The 27,369-nt window shown below is 42.9% G+C and overlaps 2 protein-coding genes across 5 annotated transcripts in view; both read right to left on the reverse strand.

Annotated features, from left to right (window-relative positions):
• The window catches only part of limk1a (LIM domain kinase 1a), a 40,698-nt gene extending 35,034 nt beyond the window's left edge, over positions 1-5,664 (reverse strand). Inside the window, exons 1-2 of the mRNA XM_079733689.1 lie at positions 5,523-5,664; positions 3,436-3,535 (exon numbers count right to left, since the gene is read on the reverse strand). Of these exons, the coding sequence (XP_079589815.1) occupies positions 3,436-3,535; positions 5,523-5,580 (158 nt within the window). The 5' untranslated portion in view covers positions 5,581-5,664. The remainder of the gene's footprint in view (positions 1-3,435; positions 3,536-5,522) is intronic.
• Positions 5,665-7,275: 1,611 nt separating this feature from the next.
• elna (elastin a) overlaps positions 7,276-27,369 on the reverse strand; it is a 45,578-nt gene continuing 25,484 nt past the window's right edge. For 2 of the 4 annotated variants that reach the window (XM_079732157.1, XM_079732155.1), the window contains 32 exons: positions 26,795-26,839; positions 26,276-26,365; positions 26,125-26,175; positions 25,142-25,321; positions 24,967-24,999; positions 24,678-24,794; positions 24,328-24,462; positions 23,187-23,348; positions 22,301-22,522; positions 20,995-21,147; positions 20,396-20,569; positions 19,498-19,674; positions 18,819-18,968; positions 18,132-18,314; positions 17,945-18,007; positions 17,518-17,589; positions 17,383-17,412; positions 16,873-16,959; positions 16,476-16,604; positions 16,346-16,383; positions 14,758-14,785; positions 14,320-14,367; positions 12,878-12,931; positions 12,632-12,709; positions 12,247-12,300; positions 11,919-11,963; positions 11,414-11,464; positions 10,577-10,615; positions 9,964-10,011; positions 8,888-8,923; positions 8,076-8,141; positions 7,276-7,812 (listed from right to left, as the gene is read on the reverse strand). In XM_079732157.1, coding sequence (XP_079588283.1) covers positions 7,778-7,812; positions 8,076-8,141; positions 8,888-8,923; positions 9,964-10,011; positions 10,577-10,615; positions 11,414-11,464; positions 11,919-11,963; positions 12,247-12,300; positions 12,632-12,709; positions 12,878-12,931; positions 14,320-14,367; positions 14,758-14,785; positions 16,346-16,383; positions 16,476-16,604; positions 16,873-16,959; positions 17,383-17,412; positions 17,518-17,589; positions 17,945-18,007; positions 18,132-18,314; positions 18,819-18,968; positions 19,498-19,674; positions 20,396-20,569; positions 20,995-21,147; positions 22,301-22,522; positions 23,187-23,348; positions 24,328-24,462; positions 24,678-24,794; positions 24,967-24,999; positions 25,142-25,321; positions 26,125-26,175; positions 26,276-26,365; positions 26,795-26,839 — 2,873 coding nt within the window. In that variant the 3' untranslated portion in view covers positions 7,276-7,777. The remainder of the gene's footprint in view (positions 7,813-8,075; positions 8,142-8,887; positions 8,924-9,963; positions 10,012-10,576; positions 10,616-11,413; positions 11,465-11,918; positions 11,964-12,246; positions 12,301-12,631; positions 12,710-12,877; positions 12,932-14,319; positions 14,368-14,757; positions 14,786-16,345; positions 16,384-16,475; positions 16,605-16,872; positions 16,960-17,382; positions 17,413-17,517; positions 17,590-17,944; positions 18,008-18,131; positions 18,315-18,818; positions 18,969-19,497; positions 19,675-20,395; positions 20,570-20,994; positions 21,148-22,300; positions 22,523-23,186; positions 23,349-24,327; positions 24,463-24,677; positions 24,795-24,966; positions 25,000-25,141; positions 25,322-26,124; positions 26,176-26,275; positions 26,366-26,794; positions 26,840-27,369) is intronic. The other 2 variants (XM_079732158.1, XM_079732156.1) reach the window with 2 other exon arrangements.

The raw sequence follows: 27,369 nt of genomic DNA on the forward strand, positions 1-27,369 counted from the left end.
GTTTGAATCAGCCTGGAGCACGGATAACCCAAATGCATTAATGAAACGTCATTCACGTTAAGGCACACACGGTACCAAATAAAAGATCTTGAGACGTGCATGCAATACAAATGTACACACCCAGGCACACAGCCACAAACACACTCACACTCATAACAACCACGTCTGGAGCGTGGAACAGCCAGATGTGGTTTGATCCTGACCATCTGTACCCGTCTCAGAGTTGTCCGTTACATCCTACCCTCCAAGAAACAATGCCTTCTCGCCTTCCTTCCTCCATAATCCAATCCACCAAAACACGGATCAAGTAGCGAATTGTAACGGGAGATCTTTTTCCGATTGCTATACGCACGGCGAGTAAAATAAAAGGTGTAAGGATGTTGTGTGTTGTGCGTCGTGTGTGTGTGTGTGTGTGTGTGTGTGTGTGTTTGAGGCCTGGTAATGTAGAGAAGCAATGATGGATTTGTGGAAATCCTATTAAGTATTGAACAGGGCCAAATTGGAGGACTCACATAAGGGGTCAAGCTTTTGTTCACACATGACTCACATGGGGAACATTTCCAAAGCGCTTGTGTCTTCAGCTTTAAGTCGTGTGTGCTTGTGTGTTTGCGTGTTTGTGTGTGTATGAAGTTGGCAGGAAAGATAGGGGGGGGGGGGGGTCATATAGCCTTCTCAGATTTCTTATTGAAAGGATTCGGCCAGTTGGAATCACTACCGGTCCAGACGGAGCACTTGGCCGGGGATCCGCTGTGCGCTGCCTACCTTTCAGCCTCTGAAGTCCTGCAGAATCAGAATGCCATCTTGTTTTTGAATCGAGGGGATGCATGCCCACAGCATGTGACCGTAGGCTGCAGGGAACAGGCTGTATTCCCCACAGCAGACGGCCATATGATGAGGAACACACTCAAGCCTCTCCGTTCCCTGGACGAACCGTGCCTCTTTATTTGTTGAATATAAAAAACACAATCCATACTGAGCCACATAATTGTTCCTTTGTATTTGATTTTGATGTGCAAAGCAATAAAAAGGATGGAAATAGTCTTCAAGAAAACAAACAAACACAAACAGAATAAATATGAGTTAATCTCCTACCTGTTTTAAAGACATAATGTTTACCTGAAAGTTAAACATAGCACGGGAAAGAACTGGAGCGAACCGGTGGGGCGGGGCTATTGCATAACATGTCCACCACCAACAATGGAACAACATCAATAACTATGTGCTATAAATAAGATCCAGAACTCACTGCTGTGAACAGATACTCAGACTGACCCATTTTCACAGTCGCTGACTTCTCCCCGCTTATCAGCAAAACCTAAGGATTATTTTGGTACTGTGTTGTACTTTGTTGATGAATTAATGGCAAGCTGGGAAGCTGTATCTCAAACTACTCCACTATAGATTCACTAAATAATCAAACAAATCTAGATAGTTGTCAAGTCAGAATAACTCATTAGTACCTGTTCCGTAATGATTGCTTTTTCAAATATGTTCACATTTATTTGTTTGGGTAAATCTGAACATGAAAAACACATTCAATGTGAGTGTATGACATTTTTTGAATTTCCATTGATTTTGTAGAAGAAATCCCAACTATCCATAATTTACATCAGCCACTCATCATACATCCTTGTGGATCAATGTATACAGTCCAGATGCACCATAGAGCAATTGGGAGAGAGCCTTTAATGTAACGCATAGAGAATGACCCTATTCACCCTGCTTTCATTTCTGAGCAAGAGCAACATTACAGCTCTTAAGGACGCGTAGAAGTGTTTAATAACACATGTTTTATAATAACTCTATAAAGACAAGAGCTGTGAAACGGAAAGGTGTGTTTCCTCACACACACACCTACAGACACTCACACGACCGCCATATTCATGATCTTTTCAGGAGTATTCAAACATATAGTGTAACATTATTGGAAACCAATGTGAGTTTCACACTGAAAACCTTTCAAGATGCGATAACTGTAGACGCAACAACGTGTGCGATCCACTCCATTGTTTCCTATGGGGAAAGCGGCGCTGCGTTTCGGGGAGGGGAGGGGCTGTGAGCCTGACCTGGCCACAGTTACCGTGCAGGGGACTCGCTTCAAAGTTTGAATTATTTAAACTTTGACCTGGCGCACTGCCGGACGAGCGATCCAATCAATAGATTTGCAGTACAGTCCAAAAAGAGAGATTGTTTGAAGACGTGTCTCTTTTTGTGTGTGTTTAAAAACACTGTTTCCAAGCCTGTGTAAGTCTGGCCCTTGTTTCCTGTGATACCTTAAGGTCCGTACCACCATGAGAGCATTTCAAGTATGAATAAAACAATGTTATTGAGGACCACACCGATGCCATTTGGCTCCTGTTTCTTTCGAGGAACCAGATACTGTACTGTACAAAGATGGCCACCTATTAATTTGAATTAAGCTTGTTTACCCAGGACACATGCTCTTGTTCGCTGTACCACGATCCAGGGATGGGAGCGGCTCAACACTCGATTGGGATATAATGGATGTCAAAGGAACGCTTACTGCCCAATTCTAAATGAGCCTGCACCGCGAGAAGGGGTAAGTTGGACAAAAGTCATGGCTGATATACATCTTGACATAGACAATTTCAACAATTACCTGGGGTCTCAACAAACTGACCACATCCTTTACGATCCCAAAGATAAGTATTAAGGCTTGTATTTCAGAATGCAGCATGGGCTTCTCTTTTGACGATACTGCATATTGAGAGGACTCAAGAGAGCGGTAGTACTGTAAAATACTAAATCAGCGTAATCCCACCGTAACCATGGCTACTTAAAACATTGTTATGCATGAGAAACGCGGTGGTCCTTTTCAAAACACAACAATGTCTCCCCCTATTCGCTATTCCTGAGTATCATGTCCATGAACTTTCAGGCACCTGAGCCCCAGAATCACCCCCCTCCTGTTCCTGTGACCTTGTTTCCACTTGGACCGAGGCACAACAACAGCCCTCATCGTCACGCGGCTATGCGCGCCTCTTTCTCACACTGACACTTAAAAGCGCTGAGCAAACACAATGACTCAGGGGGAAACGGCGAAACACGGCAATTAACCGAAAGCTCTCTCCACCAACCAGAAAGTAAAAATCATTGCGCCGCATGTGAAAAGGTGAAGGTTATCATTGTGGTTCACTTTCCACTGAAGATATACGACAATGAGGGACGAGCTCACAATTTCAGGCCTCCGCTCCAAGATTTTGCATCTTAAATTTGTCATCATTCTGGATGAATTTATCACTCTGGCATTTGACAAGAGCCGTAACCCCTGCCTCGTATACACTTAAGTGAGAGAGAGAGAGAGAGAGAGCAGCTTCCATGGCCACTGCGTTGAAAGGCTTTAGAGCTTCAAAGTAGGTGCGGTTCATGTTTATTCATGAGGATTATGGATTATTTCGCATTTTTGACACTAACCTGAAGCAGACAGTGTGCCAGTCAGCGTTGAGCGCCTGGAGGTACTGCTCGTCGTAGACCCTCTGTTTGCATCCTGCACAAACGGGCAAGCGACCGCCAGCTGCGAGACAGAGACACACGAGTCAATGTGCCTCCAGTCAGGGGCTACATGGAGATCATGTCAAAAAGTACAGCCTTTTTGGATTCCATTTGCATAGTACATGCAAATCCCTGTTTAGAAAACAAGCGACAAGTCATGATGTCTATTCCTCTGAAAACGGTCCCTATGTACTTTTCATGCAAATAAAGCCACACAAGCGTTAAGGGACGAGGCCGACGAGCCCGGACACCAGATTCAATCATCCTCCTTTCATGGTGATGAGTTGATGTCCCCCATCTCACATACACACACAGCAGATTAAAAGAAGGATTTAGGTTTCAAAATGAAAAATTGCAACTTTCTCTAATCCCATATGATTATTAATCATCGGCTGTGTACTTCATCCAGCACCATTGGCAGTACGACCATAATGGTTTACCTGCATCGACCTGTCTCAGACTTAGTGACCTGCTGTACTCTATGACGGCTGTAGCTCCATGCTCTGTCTAATGTTATCGCATGCAGGGTTACAGATATACATCGTTCACCAAGTGCATTAGGGGAAACTAGACCGCTAAAAATAGAAGCAGTAAAATGTCCCTCATTGAGGCACACACAGCATTCTTGATGGAGCTAAACGGTCCTTATCGGTGATGAGGAGCTTAACTGTATCAAAGCTTCTGAAGCAGACAGCCTGGCAGGAGAACCTTTGTCTGTGGATTTTGTGTGACTGCATTTCAAATATGAGGACAAATATTACACACTCATTTAAATGGCGTTCTCCAGAAAGGCAGAGTCAAGAAATAGCAGCCATTACGCTAGAATCACACAGCGTAGAATGTACCAAACATTTGCATATTCTGAGTAACCACATCTGTGTTTCAATGTCCATTCATACCCATTTATCATTTTATTCTGTTCATCTTAGTCTGTAAAGAAGGTATGTTCACAAAAATGTATACCTTCCCAAAGTCCACTTTTAGTATTTCATTTCTCTCTACCCCACAGAGTAACTTTAAAGTGAATTCTATCCCAAGGTGGAACGAATCATCAAAATATAATGACAAAAATCAAGATTGAACGATTGTTACAGTACGTATGTTATCGTAGATATGCTTGACTCCACATTTGATCAAGGCAATCATTTAATTATAGACTTTTTTTCTTCTTCAAATTGGTACAGCTGTGGTGTTTATATCAGAGTGGTACTGGTAGTCAGCGTGAAGGAGGGTGTGTGTGTGGTGGTGGGGGGGGGGGGGGGGGGGGACTTTCTGTACTTCACTCTGCCTGCCAAGGCGATGCTAGACCCTGTAACTTTTAAGCAGGAGATGGATGTGCTCTATGGCTTATTTCCCAAATGCTTCACTGAGCGCTCCTGCAACAGAGGCTTATTGATTACAGTGGCTTGAAGCAGGTATTTTAGTGCTGATGCCTCGACTTTCTTTTCGCCCACCAACCCTTTTTTTGGCTCTTATCATCTTTTAGGTTAATTTAGGTTAATCAACAGAGCATTAGACGAAGCTCTTCTACAGGAGCTATGACATCTGTCAATGAACTTGCTGTAATTGTTAATGGTGTCGTAGGCATTATTTTTGTAAGTTAGGTGGAGCTCAGCAGCCTACAGGGGGCGGATAGTTATCCCCGCTGTAGAGATTGCTGCACAATTTCCGCCCCTTCCACATAGGTTTTGATTTTGCAGAGAAAAATGTGTAGGCTACCAGTTACCACGGATGAGTTCAAAACAGGTCCATTAACAGCGCTTTTGTAATCAGACAAGATCGAGTGACATAGACAAATACAGGACCTGAATTCCCATCATAACGGTTTCATCAACGCGGGGAGTGCAGCAACAGTTGCGGGACAAGCCCTTGTAGTCACATGAATAATAAATGGTATACGTAAAAAAATTCTATGTCAAGAATTCTGTCTAAAGCAAAAAGCTCAACGCGTGACAAATTATCGCATCGCATCTTCCACCCTGCTGCACGCCTGGCACAAGTCAGGTTACCTTCCTCCTCTCCCATGCGTTCGTCCTTCCAGGTACAGCAAAGCAGCATCAACCTCATCCACTCTCCTACCAGGAGCTCTACGCAAGAGCCAGCCGCCTCGGATGTACAGATGACCGATCAGCGAGCACTGCCCTGCGGTCGTGAGAACTGGCTGCGACACCAGAATGCAACATACAACTCCTATAGACGCTCCGGCAGCGCAGCTCAGCTCTGCCAGGGAACTTATGTATGCGGCGCTTCATTCGAAAAGGATGGGCCAATGGAGCGCTGCTAGTGGCCAGGGGCCCCACGGGTTGGCCAACCAGCGACGATACCAGGAACATGGGAGGGACAACGGAGCGCTGCTACCGGTCAGGGGGGTGGGCCAACCAGTTTATTTTGCATAAACTCATTGAAGTGAAGTCCGTGTACGCGCTGAATGGTTCAGCGAGTGCATGAGGTACACTTAACCCCGGGTTCAGCCCCCCTTTTATATGTGATTACGCATTTATGTACTTTAATTTATCTATCTTTAAATATCCAATGACGGACTGTATAACCCACAATTGGGACGTTAACACAATCACGTTCAGGGGCCCCTCATCACATCCCGACCTCCGTAAGTACGACACAACAGTGATGGATTGATTTTTTAAAACACATTTTATTTTGTTATCTTATGAAGCAAATAAAATGCCAGGATGTCTGGCGCATGTCATAGTGTGTCGTAGAAATACAAAAAAGTGCAAAATCCCCATGGTTCTCCTTTTAATTTCTTTTTTTAAATTAAGATGAACATAGTATCTCACGGCACAGAAGACAAGGTCGGACCTAGCAAGGCTCAAATATAGTTCTTACAGAAGCACGAAATACAATTAAGTGCGCTTAAGTCAAACTGGTATAAAATACAGTACACACATATATAAAGAGGGAGTCTATTATTAGTTGAGCTCATTGATCACGCGTGAGACTTCCTTTAAAGTAACTCAAGTCGGTAAAGTCCCACTTAGACAGGGCATAAACACATAGGTAGTCTCCCACTTTAAACAAAGCTCTTAGTCAGTATAATTCTCAACAGTTAATAAATGCTGAAGCAAAGTTTAAAACATATTTTCTCACTTCTTGTTCAGACATACCTGCTAATGAAAAAATTATGAGGAAAATAAGGTTGGGTGAAAACAGAATCTTGAATAATGACAAGTTGCCTAAATGTAAATACAGAAAGCCTTAATAAGTGCGACTACACTAGAGGGTGAATAAAGCACCATACCACACTCAATTAATAAGTCATTGTCCTTCAACAATGTACATACCAGAGCAGTATCATAACGTTTTTTTTTAAGGACATAAAACACCTTCTGGCATACAATAATCCAGAGCAGAAAACTGTCCTTCATTCATTTACACGTTTGGTCATGATAGAAATAAGGTGACATCAGGGCTGCTTAACTGCATAGAATGACCATTGTTGAGGAGAGCAGGTCATAACAACCTGGCAAACTGGCTGCTCTTTACCGTCACAAGCTTAACATGAACAGAGAGGATGCACCATGAAGAAGTATGCGTCAGCACCAGGGACATGCCTTCTACCTCTCAACTCCACCTCCATAGGATATGCAGGGTGGTGGTTTGAGAACCATAACACATCCAAGGATGGAGGACCAAATGCCTACAGTGCGCACAGTCGATTACAAGATGCTATTGTAAGGTTGTGTTAGCACGCACGTGTCAATCTCTTTGTCCTCTACCGAAGTGATATTTCACCAGGCTAGGTTGAAGGGGCATAAACACAGACTTCTGCAAAAAAACACTGTTTCTCTCGAATTTAAAACATATAACTATTTCTATATTCTAGTTTATATTTATTTTATTGGACTTTTTTATTTTATTTGAGGGCCACCAGTTTCTCATTTTGAGAAACTGGCATGTTGTCCTTTACACAAATACTAGTTAACCTAGAAGCAGTGAGGGAGGGTTGTCTGTTCAAAAACACTTTCTTCATCTGACCCTATAAGCGGTACAACAAACAAAACAAAAAAAATGTCATGTCATCATATGATAAACGGACATGTTATCATATCATTCATCAGTTCAACTAGCTTCATCAAAGATAAGTTTTACAAAATTCTGAGTCGGTGGGTTTGTAGGACAAAGTAAGTATCAACCATCCCTACATACTCTCTAATCGGGGGATGTGTTTGCATACAAAATGTACATTCGACATCATGCAGTAGCACCATGGTTTCTTGAGGTCACAGCGTAGCCCAGAAATCCGTTACTTCCTCCTGCCACAAAACTTCCCCTGGCAACCTGCGATACAGTTCACAAAAATAGCATCCAGAGTTAACTTTTTATCAAACAGCATCTTGCACACAATACATAAAAAGGGTGTCAATGTTTAACAGTAAAATTCATTTCAGTCCATCGACAGGCTTCTCTTATCAGTAACATGCTGTTCATTGTATTACTATCAATTATTAACCTATGATGATTGGTATCCTTTAAAACAGTTGTCTTCCACTAAGCGCGAAGGTTGCAGAAATTCACAGTAACATTAAGGAGACGCTACACACCCCGGTAGGTTCCTCCTCCTGCACCCCCAAGGAATCCCCCCAACGCTCCATACTTTGCTGCTTTGGCTGCAAAACAAGGAGATAAAGGTGAGGGACATTTTAAGACAGAAGGCACCTCGGATCCTATCCGGTTCTAATTCTGCCATGCTGCCGGGCTAGGTCTGTTTCTGGGGATTTGGTGTCCAACCAGCACTGTGGCCCTGCCAGCCAAGACAAGGGCAATTACATGCCCAAGAGAGGCAGCCAATTGATATTCAGGACCTTCTTCTAGCAACAGGCTTGTAGACAGGCTTGAAATCAATGATGTTAATAAGCAAGAGTCTCCTATTATGGATTGATGAAGGTTAGCTATAGAAGAAAATGGTCCTTAACAAGCAGCAACTGGGTTGTAGAAGCAGTGGAGGATCACAGGTGTGTTAAACATACACCCTTTTTTAAATAGATTTCAATTACGGAACACATAATTGGTCTTGTGAGTCCCATTAGTGTGATGAAGAGACCTCACACTAGTCTGATGAAGAGACTATGATGCATTTACAGGGCAACCCCAAAGATCACCATATAAAATGTGATATGGAGCCAGTTAGCGTCTCAAAAAACAGTAGCAGTTTGCTACTTGAAATAATCCCCTGCGGGTAATCTCTGGGGATGTTCAGGACAATGCAGATTATGAGGGCCTGAGGTCACTGGATGGACTGAGAGACATGCCATGTCAAGCCCACCCTGGAGCATCCCTGCAGCATCCAAGTAGTATACTAGTATATACTAACAACAACATGTTAGAAGAACAGGAAGACACTGGTGTCTGGTACCTTGTTGGGGAGTCAGTGGGGCAGGGACATATCCACCTAAAACACAAACAAAAAACAATATTTACATTTACAAAAGAGTTAAAATACCTAAATATGACACTTTCTCCCTGTGCAGGATGGTTAAGAAAAACGACCACGACGTGAAAGCACTTACACATTATATAATGTATTTTATTCTGTAAAGGTCATCTTTCTTGTATATACTGTGCATTAAAACATTGTACTGTTAAACTGTAATATTTTGTTCTAGAAGAGGACGAGATGCACCAGTCAGTCTCTAATGCAGTCTGTCTCTCTGCTCGTCAGGCTGTTACCTGTCTGTGGTTGGGCATTAATCCAACCGCCTAATCCAGAAACAAGGAAAGCAAAGCTCTAATATATTTGGCTTCTATTTGTAGAAGGAACAACCCAAAAGGATTAATACCCATTTCTAAAGGCAAAGCGATGAACTCAATGGGACTGTTATAGCTAATTGTGGATTCAGAGTCTTCAGCAGGCCTTGGCTTCAATAGAGAGGTGGGAGAAGACCAGAGGACTTAGAAGAAAATGCTAACTACATGCGGCCATGACAAAACACGTGATCGCTGCCAAGGTCTCTCAACGGCACTACCCACGTCATCCCTGTGACCACTGCATTATTGAATTCCTTTCCTCCGATGAATCTATATCTACCAGTCCAGACATTTCCATGTCCTCCAATGATACAGTGGAGTAACTAGCCAGTAGTAAGTAACCAGTGGCCGGGGGACCTTAGGACTACGTTGAGAGTCCAACCCCAACAATACAACCAAAACCTTCTGCCCTATATCCCTTTAAGCATTCTCCTTCGCCTCTCTGAGGTAAATGACTCAGTTACTCCCCCGGTTCTGGCCGGTGATTTATGACAGAGCAGGTAGCCCAGTGAGGTGACCAAACACGTGATGTTCCACGTTGGACCTGATGCAGTACCACACACACACACACACACACACACACACACACACACACACACACACACACACACACACACACACACACACACACACACACACACACACACACACACACACACACACACACACACGTGTGTGTGTTACCTCCAGCCTGCTGTGGGTATCCACCACCGTAACCCGGAGCCACAGCACCTGTAAAGTGGACAAATAACTCAGTTGTCCATTTATGGTCAACTCCATTTATGGAGTAATACATGCATTGTAACATCTAGCACAAGCGCTATGAACATTCAAAAAGTTTGGATAATAGGATAGGAGAGACTTCATAAGTCAGGCAATGTGTGTGATTGATACTGGTGGTCCAGGGTCAGTTAATACCCTCCTATTCTGTGTGTAAAGGATAAGGTGTTCAGGCATGTCTGAGAGAGAGAGAGAGAGAGAGAGAGAGAGAGAGAGAGAGAGAGAGAGAGAGAGATAGAGAGCAAGCAAGCTAGAAAAAGAGACAGAGAGAGAAAGAGACAGAGAGGGAAAGGTACAGAGAGACAGAGAGAGAGACATATCTGCTACTGCACAATAACTCTCTCTCTCTGATAGGCAGTAGAGAGGTGTCAGGGCTGTAGGTCCTTGGTTGGAGTGCATGCTGCACTAATGGAATGGGTGCAATATAAATCCATCACTTTATTAGATGGACACAGGGAATTGGATGGAGTTCAAGGGGGTAAAATAAAAAGAGACAGTTTAATGTTGCAATATCTACCTTGTGGATATCCCCCGGCAGCTCCCAGATTGCTGTAACCTATTGAAATTCAGAGACGATCTTCAGTCAAATGGCAAAAATTCGACCTATTTCTGTATGACTCATTTGGGGCTCTTCGGGTCTATTTTACTGTTGACTGAGTTAGCAGGCTGACGCCTAGAGATCTCCCAGGAGGGGGGAGAGGAAGGAAATGGGGAGTTCCCCCTAGTGCCACCGTGACCCAAACTGAGGAATTGGTTCAACGAGATGGAGAGGTGATGGAGGGGTGATTTGCATCCCTTCCATCCAAGTATCTTTTTTGCCTCACCTACCTGACCTAGTTCTACCTTGGATCTTCAGAGGGCCCTATCGGTAACATCCATGGTTTCCTGTGATGTCAGGGTAAGCAGCTCAGACGAAGCTAGGCTCTCGAGGGAGCTGTGATATCGCTAAAGACATGCTTTGATGCTGTGACTTCCTGCTCTCCCAAAACATCAAATGAGAGTTTGCTATGTTCAATTCACAAGCTATATAAGGTTTCTATCTGCTCCTTACCTGATCCTTTAACATGAATAATTTAGCTTATTTGTAAATGTGTGTCATACAGAAACAGATGGTTTTATAACATAAATATATTCTTTGACTTCACATGGCAGCAAAATAGATAGCAAAAAAATAAAACCTCCTAGAAAAGGCTGGTGTTGTATTGTAGTATCTTGTGTTTGTTTAACAAGCAACACATCGCAGCACATATAATCATGCAAAACATGCAAAGATCAAACCAGGATGTCTTCCTGGTCACCAGGGTGGTGTGCTAGATAAGAGCAGGCCTGTGGAGACCTGGTTTTGGGGCCTTACCTCCTGCTCCACCGGGTCCCAGTCCCCCAGCGGCAGGGTACACCTGTCCACCTGTAACCACACACAGCATCCGACCCACAGAAAAGCCTGGTGAGATGACACTAGAAACTTACTGAGAGCCTCCATACATGCCGCTTCTATGAGGTTTGTTCTTCTTCGAAACAAATAGTGTGATTCTCATATCAGTTTCATATCATCCTCCTAGTTGTTCAAATCCTGTTTGCTGCTCTTGTCAGTGATCCCCAGCTCTATCATATCATCTTCCGACAAATGCCCCCCTGTGACTGGTGTTTCATCCCCGACGCCATGACAACCACTACCACCCCAGAGGTTTCAACCAGCTTGTTTGCTGCTCTCAAACACAGGAAGTGCAGCGCAAAGGCATTTCCTCCAACCAACCGTCACTTTGAGCACAGAGCATTTGGGCCAAAGACTGGAGGAGGTGGTGGTGGGAGGTAAAGGGGGGATACACACACTCTACCAGCCATCTTCGTTTCATACATACCCTGTCCATAACCTTGACCATATGGACCGTATGGACCGTATCCTCCTGGATCAAGGTGACAGAGAATAGCAGCTTTACGCTATCTGTTGCCTTCAATCAGCAACTTGCTGCTTAATGGGAATGTTCCAATAATGATAATCACAGATGCCCTTTTACTTTATGAGGGCAGAAATCAAAACACTGTGCAGCGACCCAGTGATCAAGGTCAAAGATGGAGAAGGGACGCGCTTTATGTATACACGTTTCATCAAAGATTATAAAGTGGTGGTTAGTGTTCCACAAATTGTTGCAATATTCCAATGCGAGGTGTAGGGAGTGGACGTTGTACCTGCAGGAAGTCCGGCCGACAGAGGAATGCCAGCCCCGCCGGCTCTACCAAACGCTGCAGAACACAAGAGCACAGGACGGATCAGAAGAGCCAGAGGAGAAGGTGTCCAGCATGGGTCAAAAACATAGACTGATATCAACGGTCTTCTTCTTCATATTGAAGCGACAGCAGAAGTCAAATCAAAACAGTTCACGTCGTCAACAAAATGTTCAGTTTGTGAGTAAGTCTGCAATAATAAGACGCTATTCTAGTCAACACAAGACCGGAATATTACACGTCTATTGCTGACTGCTGAGTGTTGCACATGAAAGTGCTCAACTGCACTACCAAACTAGGACAACACACAGACACACACACACACACACACACTCACACACACACACACCTGGGGGCTTCAGTGGTTTAGCTAAGGGCAGCACACCTCCGGGCCCGCCTCCCAGGCCCGCTCCAGCACCGTAGGGATCTGCAGCCACAGCAGCAGAAGCAACAAGATGGGAACTCATTTAGACAGCTGCTGTCACGTAATTTCAATGCGTTCTCCATCACGATGCCACTCACACACGCACCAGTTAGGGGTCATGACAGGGCAGGGGGAGCTTATTGAAATGGCAGAAAAAAGTCCTTGACTTACTTCCGTAGCCGTGCCAGGGGTTACGAATCCCTCCACCGCCAGTTCCCCCTGTCCCTAGAGAGTGATTGGACAATGATTGGACTATAAGACTCTGGAAATGAGGTTTCCAAGAGTGCACCTCCTGCTGAATCCCATTCCTTGAAGAGCACTCAGAGAGTGTATAATAAAGCATGAGGATTGTGATTAGGATAAGGCTGTGGTTACTCCGGTCAGACCCCATGTGCTCTCTTTGCTGACGCCCCTTCAATCAAAGCCCTAACGTGAAGGATGTGAATGTAGACTGAGAATAGATAAACATGTAGAATAACCACTGTACGCTGAAGCACATATTCAAATTCTAAAGCACACACGCGTCTTAGGAAAGGAGGAAAGAGGAAGAATGATAAATAATTGGTATCGCAATAAATGTACATTTCATGTGGGTCAAATGGAGACGTCTTAGGGGGAGGAATGGTCTCTGAAAGCTAAAGTTCATCATAGTGACAGCATGATGCTGTTAGGACTGCAGTGAGATGGCCAAGCTGTCTTGAATAAAGTAGCTTTAGTGACCTAGAAGGGTCTGTACAAATTACGATTGACAAGAATCATGAAGGAGATATTGAACTGGCGGAGTCCTGCAGGATGGAAAACATAATTACTTTTGTGTAATGTCTACTTAGACAGAAATTACACAAAATATAAGTCAAACAAGTAAAATATGACAATAATTCATGCAACATATCAGAATTATAAAACAGTATTTAGAATGCCAGAAAGACAGAACATATTCTCTATCTACATCATTCTTCTCTGCTACAGCTCAGTCAATATTTAACGTTGACAAGATGTATTCCTACAAAATGCATACATGGATAAATTGGGGGGTCTGGAAAGAAAGCTCTGATGGTGCGTTCAGCTGGTCAATATAGCTGTAATATTATGATCCATGCTGTCTGGACAGGATCATAGGGTGAGGTGACCCAGCATGGTTTTGCACATTTAATGAACAACCAATTAAATTTGAGTTGCTCTCTCTTTTACAATGAGGTAAACAAAAATGAGCCTTTCTAATGATCAGTTCAGTGCAATATTCGGCACAATAATATTAGAAATTCAGATTTGGTGGCATTACGTATGGGCAGCCCTCATTAGAACACCTTCCAGAAACAAGGAGTTTGCGTTATGCTAATGCAGTCTGCTAACAGGCTATCATAATTCATAAAGCAAGCCTGACACCACTTTTTTTGTAGGTTAGGAGGTTATTTTTTTAAATTATTGCACAAAAAGTTAACTATTAAGTTCCATCAGAACAAAAACACTGAAGTATATATTAAAATCATGTCTTGTATACAGAAAGTCCTTAATTGACCCATTAATGAATACATTTTAGTCAGGTTAGAATGCTGAGGTATGTTGTGTATTACGGTATTTTGAACAATATAATAAATAGTGTAAATTCTTACCAACTGCTACATAACTCTTTGCTGGTTTCAGACCAGTTTCAGCAGCGCCTAAACAGACCAGGCATATGCATCACTGTCTCCGTCGAGAAACAGGTTCATCGCGAACGTTCAGACGTAACTATTATTTTATTTGTGTCTGTCGCCACCATGTGGCCAGAAAAGTACACTACTCTAAAACATAATTTCTTGAAAACATAATTATCATAAGCGTTTTACACATAAACGAGAATGCTAAATTATTTTACTTTATTATCATCTTATGCATGTTTTATCATTACAGTTTACAGATTGAACTTAAAAGAACTACTTCTATTAGAGAATTGTTTCTACAATGTCAACGTCAAAGTCAAATCACTGTTGTGTTTATGAAGGGTGTATATTTTCATGCTATTTTAATATCAGTTTCTGTGAATAAATAAGGAAATAATTTCTGCTTACCACTAGGTTGAACAACTCCACCACCAACTGCCAAAATAGTCAGACATTAGGTCACAACATCATTTGTGCGTGTCAGTGTAATAAATATATTTTGTGAAATTTTGTGAAAAAATTGTGAAAAAGATTATGAACTTACCACCTAGTTCCGCCCGAGCAAAATAACAGTTAAAAGAAAGAATAAATATGTAAAGTCATTAATATTGCAGAACATATTAAATGCTGTACAATACAGTGCATGTTACTGCATGGAACAAAAATTAAATAACATCTGAATTAAAATGTTGAAACGATAAAGCATCAGGTAAACATTAATCATACTTTCTACATCAGTGCTTTAACTTCATTAAATCTTTACCCAAAAGTTGAGGAAAGATCCAATATTAATCATATTCAATAGTTGTATTTCATTTTTCTCCAGCAAAATTTCTCTAGCAGCTATATTGATCATTTCATTGATCATGGTAAGAATAAATTCAGCATTATAGGCAAATATACTTCTCATTGGAGCAGAATCCTAAAATAATAGATCTGAGGCGATCGTCATTTGCATTATAAATGGTTATTATGTTAGTGCTGTAAAGCAGAAATGTCATACAAAAAGCAGTGGACAAGCTAAAGAAAAGTGAAAGTCATGTTGCAAGAATATTGTTTTGAGGGGATAAGTTATAAAGTCAAATCTTTTTGACTTGTTATGTTTACAGTCAAGTCAGAAATAATGTAGGATTCAATAATTGTATTTAGAAATACACAAAAATACTATTTCAATGCAATACTCACCTTGACAGTGTTAGAAATTATAATTAAAAGTGCAAATGGTCCCTATAATCTGGTTGAAGAGGAAGATGGTATTTTTTCTTTACTCTACTTAGAAAATCCAATCAGATCTCTCCCAGAATGCTCCCAGTAAAAATATTTAATCACAAGTAGTATAAATAAAGTGTACACTTTAAAATACCCCCAAAAAATAAAATTATGTTTGAGGCATTTTTCATGGTCACAAGAGCTGATAGGATTTCCCTTAGCTATTGTATAGTTGCATAACAGTTTTGAATGGTCTTTCTGTTTAAATCATTAATACAACAGGTCTTACTCGGCTTTGTGACCTCTGGGGCAATAGGCGTGGACTCTGCCAAAAGACAACATAGATCAACCAGTATCATCCATTGCAGTTAGGAGGGAAACAGAGAGGTGTTTACTAGCATGAGGCCTCCCTCTGGTACAGAAGTGCTAAGCTAAAGACGGTCAATAGCTGGTAGCAATAGCAGAATGGCTAACAATGGGAGGTATTGGAGGACATTAGAAGAGGCAGTGCTTTATAAAATGCCATCAACCGATGACAGAATATGATTGCCAAACAGCTGTGGAAAATGTGATGCCATAAGGAAAATTGCATATCTTTATTGTATATGTGCCATTTAAAATAATAACTATTGGTAAAATTGTGCCAGTGAAGTACACAAAGTGTGATATTATTTTTCTTAGCATGTTTCATTCTTCATATGGTCCTTGAGCAAATCAAACAGTTATTGTTGTGAAGTGTGTCTAACCCGAACAATACACAAACGACACTATAATTCAGCTCAACCATACCTGGACCAGGCGTTCCTTCTAAACCTACTTCCTTTGCTGTAGACGAAGAAACAAACGAAGACTTTCACTTAAAACATACAAATGAGTTATACAAAGAGTTAACTGAAAACCCTTAAAATTATATGTACCTGGTCTACTAGCGACAGGGACACCCGTCCCAGCCGGAGACGCCCCACCAGTGAGACCTGGCCGCACCTCAACGGCCTCCCCTGGCGTGGGGTGCAGGTGTATACCGGTGCCGGTGATCCCTGATTCCGCTGGAGCAGCAGGAACGTGTCAGTTAGGATGTCAGATAGGGGCAGGACGGGAGTCCAGGTTAAGACGCCTTCCTCTATCAGCAGCTGGATAGCATTATCTAATGCTACCTCAGAGGATTTGTATCTGCTGCTTATTGCTCAAATTCCTTTTTTAATGATTAAAGCCGAGGACGAGGATAGAGGATAAAGCTATAGCACGTTAACAGAATTGACATGCAGTAGTAATCAAAGTACATCGGTATGTGTGTGTGTGTGTTTGGTTCTCTACCATATTTATCAGTCTTGGAGTCAGCGAATCCTCCATCTCCTCTTGGTTCAGGCAGTGCTCCTCCTACTGTAGGACCTCCTGCTCCTCCTGCAACTCCATTAACAAAATACTTATTAGCACTGCTTTGCTCAGATCACTGTAGCACATGTTAACTTATTGTTAACCCACATTTTTCCAAAATTATGCTTTATTGTTTGTCCATACATTCTCAAATACAAATATATGTACGCAGAATATTGCAATAGCTTTGAAGGGGTAATATTTGAGTAGGAGTATGCGTTAACTATGAGGTAAACAAGTTTCACACTTTAATATCATCAGTTGGAGATCATACTTTGGATGAAAGGGCTTTGGCTCAATACTTTAGATGAGAACTGTTTTCCAATGCGTTTCTCCATGTTGGAATCAAATTATGGATATTTCACTAATAGGAATCCACTCAACAATTTTTTGGGTTAGGAGAATCAATAAAAAAATAACTTTATGGGAGAATAATGGAAGTCTGCTCACCACTAATGGGCGCTGCAGCAACGTCCCCACCTGTAATACAAAGGGAACTCATTTACAGCCCAAAAACATGACATGGAGGTATGTTCAAAGCAATAATGCAGTGATCATTAGGGTGATCTCATGTGGTTGCTGTACCATATTTGGCAGCCTTGGCGGCAGCAGAGTACCCTCCGGCGACCAGACCAGTTCCTATGCCTTGTTGGACTCCTAGGAGGAGAGGATCATAATAGTACCAGGAATAGATCGTCTTTTATAGTCAACCCTAATGATGTACCGTTTCTACGGTAGCCCCTGTGGACGTGCACATGCACATTTCACATTGCAGATGATGCATGTGTTCCATACATTGTCTAATGTTTTGTAGATTACATTTGAATAAAATGTATGGATAAAATATGTAGGGTTAAAGAACATTTGACAAACAAATGCAATAAAGTAATTTAACATCAACCGTCGTTTAACATTGACCAAGTAAAAAAGACACCTAGTTCCAGAGCAAAAAAGCCCTTCTTTGTCAAATGTGGTAATATCATTAGTACATATTATATTGAGACAGGCTTACCTCCTCCTTGTACACCACCAGGACCAGTGAATCCACCCCCGGGAACCCCACCTGCCCCCAGAGCTGCAGGGAAAACCTCACAGTAAAACATTACACTACCACGGAGGCAATGCAGATGTGCACTCAATGTGTGTCTCTCTCTGTTTATGTGTCTGTGTTTGCTTGCTTTCAGTTTGTTTTTACCCACCGTATTTAGCAGCTTTGGCTGCAGCGGGGTTGTATCCTCCGGCAGCGGGGTTGTAGCCTCCTCCTGCGGGGTTGTATCCTCCGGCCCCGACTCCTCTTCCCCCGAGGCCTGCTCCTGGTCCTCCTGCAACTTGTCCACCTGCTCCTGGCCCTACTCCTGCTCCGAGACCTGCTCCTCCTAGTCCTGTGGTCGAGGGAGAAAAGTGGTTCTTCTTTCAGCTCTGGGCCAGTATAGTGTATAATTGATTGATTTTAGTTGACGTGAAGTGACTTTTCTACATCTTGTATCTTCAGACTGTTGTCATAGAACAAACACAGATTACAATAGCAAAGGTTAAAAAAAACATACATTACTACACTTTAGATGACTTAACTAAAGGATACCCCACCATATATTACCAAATTATAGATAACAAGACCATCGATTGCTAACCCATAGATTACTATACAACAGATTACTCTTTATAAAGTGCTCCATAAATTACCACACCATGGATTACCACATCATACATAACAGATTACTACAGCGTCTATTACCACACCTTGGATAGCAATACCATAGGTGGCTGCTTTAATCGCTGGTGAACACCCTCCTCCTCCTCGTGGTACACCAGCAGGTACTGTGATGGATGTGTGTCTCTCTGTTTATGTGTCTGTGTTTGCTTGCTTTCAGTTAGTTTTTACCCACCATATTTAGCAGCTTTGGCGGCAGCGGGGTTGTAGCCTCCGGCGGCGGGGTTGTATCCTCCGGCGGCGGGGTTGTATCCTCCGGCTCCTGTTCCCGCTCCTCCGGCTCCTGGACGTGTTCCTCCTGCTCCAAAGCCTACTCCTCCTAATCCTTTGGTAGAGGGGAGACAAGTTGGTCCTCTTTTAGCACTGGGCCAGTATGAGGTATAATTGATTGGTCTTAGTCGACGTGAAACGTGATCACGCCTCTTGTGCTGAAGAAAATGACGGCAGCTTCACCAGACAATTACTATTATAGTCTGGCAATAGCCAGACTATAATAGTAGTACACCGTGGCTGTTAGCGTGAGGAGCATGGAGGGACACAGAGACTCTCACTATCAATTCAGCATCTTCTGTATCTTTGTACCGTGGTCAAAGAACAACCACAGATTACTATATCACAGATTACTACATCATATTTTGACATATTTTAACCCGAAGATTGCTAGTTTGGTCCCTGCCACTCAGCTCCTCCTAGCTGGATGTCAAGGGCGTCACCAAGGCACCTTGCCCCAACTGCTCCTGAGAACACTTTCACACACTCCTCCTCCTCGTGGTACACCACCAGGTCCTGTGATGGATGTGTGTCTCTCTGTTTATGTGTCTGTGTTTGCTTGCTTTCAGTTTGTTTTTACTCACCATATTTAGCAGCTTTGGCGGCAGCGGGGTTGTAGCCTCCGGCTGCAGGGTTGTATCCTCCGGCTCCAAGGCCTGCTCCTCCTGGTCCTACTCCTCCTAGTCCTGCTCCTCCTGGGCCTACTCCTCCTGGTCCTGCTCCTCCTGGGCCTGCTCCTCCTGGGCCTGCTCCTCCTAGACCTACGGTGGAAGGGAGACAAGCGGGTCCTCTATCAGTACTTAGCCAGTGTAGCGTATAATTGATTGGTTTTAGTCGATGTGAACAGTACATCTCATCACATCGTGAATCGTGATACATGATTGTTCAGTAGTAGCAATACACCGCGGCTGTTAGTGTGAGGGGCTGTGGCATGGAGGGACACAGAGACTCTCACTATCGAGTCTACATCTTCTGTATCTTCGTACTGTGGACACCGAACAAACACAGATTACTATATCATAGATGACTTAACCATAGATTACAATATCATACATTGCCAAACCATAGTTTACATAGATAGCTGTACCATAAATGACGACTCCATAGATGACTTCACCATAAATTACTGCACCATAGATGACTGCGCAATAGATTACCATACCATAGATGGCTATACTATAAATGAGTACACCATAGATTACGATACCATAGAATACAACACCATTTATTGCTACACCATAGATTACAACACGAAAAATGACCTCACCATAGATTAACACACCATATATTACCTAATCGTAGATGATCAAATCATAGATTATCACACCATAGATTACCACACCAAAAATGGCTTGCCATGTCAGCTTTAGCCGCTGGTGAATACCCTCCTCCTCCTCATGGTACACCACCAGGTCCTGTGATGGATGTGTGTCTCTCTGTTTATGTGTCTGTGTTTGCTTGCTTTCACTTTGTTTTACCCACCGTATTTAGCAGCTTTGGCCGCCGCAGGGTTGTAGCCTCCTGCTCCGACTCCTCTTCCCCCGAGGCCTGCTCCTCCTCCTGCTCCTCCTAGTCCTCCTCCTCCTCCTAGTCCTCCTCCTCCTCCAAGTCCTCCTCCTAGTCCTCCTCCTCCTGCTCCTCCTAGTCCTCCAGGTCCTAGGGCAGATGGGAGACAGTTGTGTCCTCTTTCAGAGCCAGTTTAGGTCTGACCTGATCGCTTTCGGCTCTTAGTGGGACGGCCCTTTGCATGGAGAGACAAAAAGATTCAGTCTCTTATGTCTTCCTACTGCCTTTGCAGAACAGCTACAGATTACTATGTCAGATTACTAAACCAAAGATTACAACAGAATAGAAAAGTACTCCTTAGATAGATATAACACTATTAATACACCATAGATAACCACACCATACATTACGATACCATAAATGTCACACACTAAGATTACCAGACCAAAGATAGATACGCAATATGTGTCATATATCCTCCTACCCCTCATGGTACACCACCAGGTCCTGTGATGGATGTGTGTCTCTCTGTTTATGTGTCTGTGTTTGCTTGCTTTCAGTTTGTTTTTACCCACCATATTTAGCAGCTTTGGCGGCAGCGGGGTTGTAGCCTCCGGCGGCGGGGTTGTATCCTCCGGCTGCAGGGTTGTATCCTCCGGCTCCAAGGCCTGCTCCTCCTGGGCCTGCTCCTCCTAGTCCTGCTCCTCCTGGGCCTACTCCTCCTGGGCCTATTGGGGAGGGAGACAAGTGTGTCCTGTTTCAGCGCTGGGACAGTATAGCGTATAATTGATGGATCTTAGTCTACGTGAACAGTACATCTAATCCCATCGTGATACATGATTGTTGAGTAGTATCAATACACCTCGGTCTGTTAGTGTGAGGGTCTGTGGCATGGAGGGACACAGAGACTCTCACTATTGATTCTATATCTTCTGCATCTTCGTACTGTGTTCACAGAAAAACACAGATTACTTTATCACAGATAACTAAACCATACATTATTGAACCATAGGTTACAACACTTCAGATTACGACACCATAGATTACTTTACAATAAATTACTACACCAGATAATACAATACCCTAGATTACTGCAAGCTTGATTACGATATCAAAGAAAGCTGTACTATCAATTATTACACCATAGATTACAACAACATAGATTACAACACCATAGTTTAACATACCATATATTACGACATGAGTAACTGTACCATGGATAGCTGTACCATGAATTACAACACCATAGCGGAAAACACATGGACCTTTACACCATGGTTTACCACACCAAAGATTAACGCTCCACGGAGCGCCACACAATATATGACAACACCATTGATTACTACACCAAAGATTACCAAACCATAGTTTACAACACCAGATGACCATCTATAGATGACCACACTATGAATAGCTATACCAGGGGTCACCAAGCTTTTTGAACCTGAGAGCTACTTCATGGGTACTGAGTCACACGAAGGGCACCCAGTTCGATGCACTCTTCTGAAATAACAAATTTGCTCAGTTTGCCTTTAGTTAGATATTATTATTAATGATTATTGATGCTCATCTATGTGAAGACACTGATCATGTTAATGATTTCTCACAAAAAAAGAAACGTGGGAAAGAGTTGTTCAAGAATGAGTCGTGCTATGTTTAGAACAGGCCTGCGGGCGCCTCATATGGTCCTTGCGGGCGCCCTGGTACCCTGGTACACCCTGGCACTGTGTTGGTGACCCCTGAGCTATACCATAAGTGGCAGCTATAGCCGCTGGTGAATACCCTCCTACCCCTCGTGGTACACCAGCAGGTCCTGTGATGGATGTGTCTCTCTCTGTTTATGTGTCTGTGTTTGCTTGCTTTCAGTTTGTTTTTACCCACCGTATTTAGCAGCTTTGGCGGCAGCGGGGTTGTAGCCTCCTGCTCCAAGGCCTGCTCCTCCTGGTCCTACTCCTCCTGCCCCTAGTCCTCCTGCCCCTAGTCCTCCTGGTCCTACTCCTCCTGCCCCTAGTCCTCCTGCCCCTAGTCCTCCTGCCCCTAGTCCTCCTGGTCCTACTCCTCCTGCACCTAGTCCTCCAGCTCCGAGGCCTGCTCCTCCAGGTCCTATGGTGGAAGGGTGACAGTAAAGCATGTAATTGACTGATTTTAGTCTACGTGAACAGTACATCTCAAATCACACGTGACACATGATTGGTAGTAGTAGTAGCAGTAGGAGTAGTATCAGTAGTAGTAGTAGCAGTAGGAGTAATATCAGTAGTAGTAGTAGCAATACACCGCGGCTGTTAGTGTGAGGCTCCAAAGCATGGAGGGACACAGAGACTCTCACTATCGAGTCTACATCTTCTGTATTTGTGTTCCGGGGGACTCCGAACAACCAGATTACTATATCATAGATTACTAAACTACAGATTATTAAACCATAGATTACTACACTTTAGATAACAACACCATAGATTACCAATTATAGATTGCTGTACAATAGATTGCCATGCAATAAATGACGACACCATAAAAACCATAGAGCCACACAATATATTCCTAGACCTTTGATAACTACACCATAGATTACTACAGCATAGATTACCACACCATAGATTGCTATACAATAGATTAGCACACAAAAGATAGCTAAAGCATATGTTGCAGTTTTAGCTGCAACATATGCTTCCCTCCTCCTCCTCATGGTACACCACCAGGTCCTGTGATGGATGTGTCTCTCTCTGTTTATGTGTCTGTGTTTGCTTGCTTTCAGTTTGTTTTTAACCACCGTATTTAGCAGCTTTGGCGGCAGCGGGGTTGTAGCCTCCTCCTGCGGGGTTGTATCCTCCGGCCCCGACTCCTCTTCCCCCGAGGCCTGCTCCTGGTCCTCCTGCAACTTGTCCACCTGCTCCTGGCCCTACTCCTGCTCCGAGACCTGCTCCTCCTAGTCCTATGGTGGGCATGATACAAGTAGGTCCTGCTTAAGAGATGGGCCAACATAGGATAACTTCACCATAGATTACATACATTACTAGATCATAAATTACTACACCACATATTAAATATATGAATACATCATATATCACTACACTATATATGAAGATTAATACAACATTGAATACATATATTACTACATCACACATCACTACACTATATAGGAAGATTACTACAACATAGATTACATGAATATTACATCATGTATCACTACACTATATATGAAGATTAATACAACATTGATAAGTAACCATTAATAGATTATCAGTCCCTCAAGAAAAACGCGATTATGCGATCGCATAATTCAACGCATAATCAGCCAAAGTCCGCATATTCATGCGGGGGCCGCATTTTTTCAAATATGCCGCACTTTCACCGCATAAACTGAAAGTCGAAGATACATAAATAAAAAGTCACATATATCTTAGCAGAAAGTTGAAAAATGTTGCGTTTACTTCACACAAGAGCAGCCATTTCCCCCTGTTGCCATGGGAACGTTATGAAGTGACGTAATTACGCGACGTGAACGTCATCGAAAAGCTGCATTTTTCGCAAGTTTCCCGCATTCTTTCGCAAGTTCCCACAATTTTTGCAATTTACCGCAAATTCATCGCATAAAATTGCATAAATATGCCGCATATTTCATCGCATTTTTTAAGAAAACGTGCCGCATAATCAAGGATTTTTGGCCGCAACAATCACAAAAAAACGCCGCATTTTCTGGAGGGACTGGATTATGATTTCTACACCACATATTACAACACAATGTATTACTACACCATAGATTACCACGCCAAAGATAGCTAGAACATACGTGTCAGTTTTAGCCGCTGGTGAATACCCTCCTCCTCATGGTACACCACCAGGTCCTGTGATGGATGTGTGTATCTGTTTATGTGTCTGTGTTTGCTTGCTTTCAGTTTGCTTTTACCCACCATATTTAGCAGCTTTGGCGGCAGCCGGGTTGTATCCTCCGGCTGCAGGGTTGTATCCTCCGGCTCCAAGGCCTGCTCCTGGTACTGCTCCTCCTGCTCCTAGTCCTCCTGCTCCGAGACCAGCTCCTCCTAGTCCTATGGTGGACATGGTACAAGTAGGTCTACAAGTAGGAGCTGGGCCAGCAGGATAGGATTACTACAACACAAATTACATACCTGGTATAGATTCATATATATATATATATATATATTGATGAAGATGAATTAATGAGTTCATGTTAATTAATTATTAATTAGGTCTTGGTGTTGCTATGCCGTGTTGCGTTGTTTACTCGTTGAGGCCTTCTTACCATATTTAGCAGCTTTAGCCGCCGCTGAATACCCCCCAGCTCCTGGTGCTACTCCAGGGAAGCCTGCTCCTCCAGCCACTACCCCAGCACCTGGGACCGCACCTGCCCCTAGAAGACCTGTCAAGCACGCACAGAAAAATCATCGTAATAAGATATTTGATATCAATACAAATATTGTGTATGTTAATTTCATTGTCGTAAAGGACATTTCATTGCTTTGGAAACAAATGTACTTTGAAGACAAATATTTATGTGTTGACTACTGTAGGAGTATTGTGAAATGTATTACCGTATTTAGCTGCCTTTGCACTAGCTCCGTAACCTGTTCAGAAAACCAGATTGTTCAACTGGATTCAGTTGTGAGATGAGCTTTTCATAAGGTTACAGTGACAGAAGGTAGAAGACGGACAAGTTAATTGCAAAAGTTCAAAGGTTTGAGCGCCCACCATAGTATAGTGGTATACCTCCTTGCCCTAGCTGCTGTCCTGGGTAGGCTTGTCCTGGGTAGGCTTGTCCTGGGTAGGCTTGTCCTGGGTAGGCTTGCCCTGGCTGTTGTCCTGGGTAGGCCTGACCGGGGTAGGCTTGTCCTGGGTAGACACCTCCAGCTCCCGGTACACCACCTGGCACGGCACCCGCAGCCCCACCTACATACATACACAGTCTAATATTAACTATACACTATGTATACTATACATACCCATTCTAATAGTAACTATACAGTATGAATGCTATACAAACACATTATATTAGTAACTATACACTATAAATGCTATACATTTCCTCCAGAAAAGCAACAAAGTCAAATGTATATTGTGTCATGCTACTCTTCAGTTTAGAAGTAATACTAGCAATATGCTGTGCCACAAGCAACAGGGTACAATGTCCGAGGATGGCTCTCAGACAAAGAGCACGTCGCTGCAAGCCGGTGAGGGAAGGTGTACCGCACACCGGTCCGAGGCCATCACCCAGCTGGTGTGCCGAACGATTGAGACCGATATGAGAGACCGATATGCTGCCAAACAGTGTGGTAGAGGGCGAAGGATTGAAAGAGCTAGTTCGGTACCTTGAGAAATTCTTTCAAATGCCGCGCCAACGCTCATTGAGTCAATCGAGTACCCAGCTAAAAGGAAAGCGCCACTTTCTTGTATTTCACAAATTTGAGTTTTTTTCTGAAAAAGTTACAGGTTAATGGGGGTCAAGCGAAATATAAGTATCATGTAAATATGACTTATATTTTGTACCATTAATGTATGTTAATGAAACAAGTTTTAAAAAATGTCATTTGTTTCATTTTAAATATTTTTTTATGTTAGAAATTAACTCTAAGGTGAGTCTTTAACGTGTATATTTCAAGAGAAACCTGTAGGTATGCAGAACAATTTGTGCTCATTGTAAATGTTAAGACAATAAAGCCAACAATAAAGAGCCTTAATAAAGTAGACGTTACCGTATTTGGCAGCTTTAGCCTGGGCAGGTGAGATTCCTCCAGTCCCCACCCCTGCAGGCGGGACAACAACAGCATGAGACACAGACCAACAATACCTCCAAACGTTATTCCACTCCTCTTTACTTCATGGATGAAAAGGGAAAACCCCCACCGGTTCCGATGGGGTATCCCGGGTTGGACCCGGCACCTCCTTGCCCACCAGGAAGACTGCCAGCTCCCCCGGTCCCGAAGCCCCCATAGCCTGACACACAGGGTTGTTATCACACACAGGACTGATCTCGTCATGAATATTTCAAAACCTGTCCTTTTTTTATTCCATTCTGCTAAATATCATGTTCATTTTTCAATTCCATTATGAAAAGTATTTTTATTGACAATGCTAAAGAGATCTCCCTTTACAACAGTAACGCAGTAACCCAGTTCTGTACATGTTGAAATGTACAGCACTGGGTGAGATGAAGGCGTTCTATTCAGCAAAGCCTCATGTTGTCGGCTTGCTGAATCCTCGTGACAATGTCCCCATGCCAAATCTTAAGCCTGGCTACAGCTCTTTGATTATGGTGATTATTTAGCATTATCTATACTTTCATGTTCTCTGATATAACAATATACGTTATAACCGATATAACCAGAGCATACTGTTGGAGTGTAGGTATACACGTGTACATACCATACGGAACTTTGCCACCAGCAGCTTTCTTTGCTCCAGAGGCACCTGAAGACAGACAAAAGAAACCGTCTATGCGTATACACATGAGCAAACATGCAAAGTACAAGAAGAATGTACCCACCACATTATCCCATATAAGGCAGAAAATAAAACCGCATATTAGACTGCAATTATGCAGTTCATTGTCAATATTTCAAACTGCAAGTTATTATCTTAAATTACAATAGAGAGAGTGAACTCTCCAGATTGATGATATAAGATCACATAATTGTATATTATTACTTGGAGCATTCAACATTCATGGGGTGTGACCCACCTTAATGTGTGTGACCTAGTGTTAAGATAGCAAGTTCCTAGCAAAGACATTTAAGTTCAGCTTTGTTCGAATCAATCACATATGCTGATGGGAAAAATATATTGCCTTATATTGCAGAAAAATAACAGACAGTATGACTTGAAAAGCCGTCTGGCACTTCCAAATCTGGAAGCACCAGAACCTAGAAAACATTCATGGCAGTTCTATAATAGCTTACAGAGGAGTTTATGTTTAGATGATCATTCTTATTTCCATCCAT

The sequence above is a fragment of the Pollachius pollachius genome, assembly GCF_949987615.1.
Source record: "Pollachius pollachius genome assembly, chromosome: 3".
NCBI lineage: Eukaryota > Metazoa > Chordata > Actinopteri > Gadiformes > Gadidae > Pollachius > Pollachius pollachius.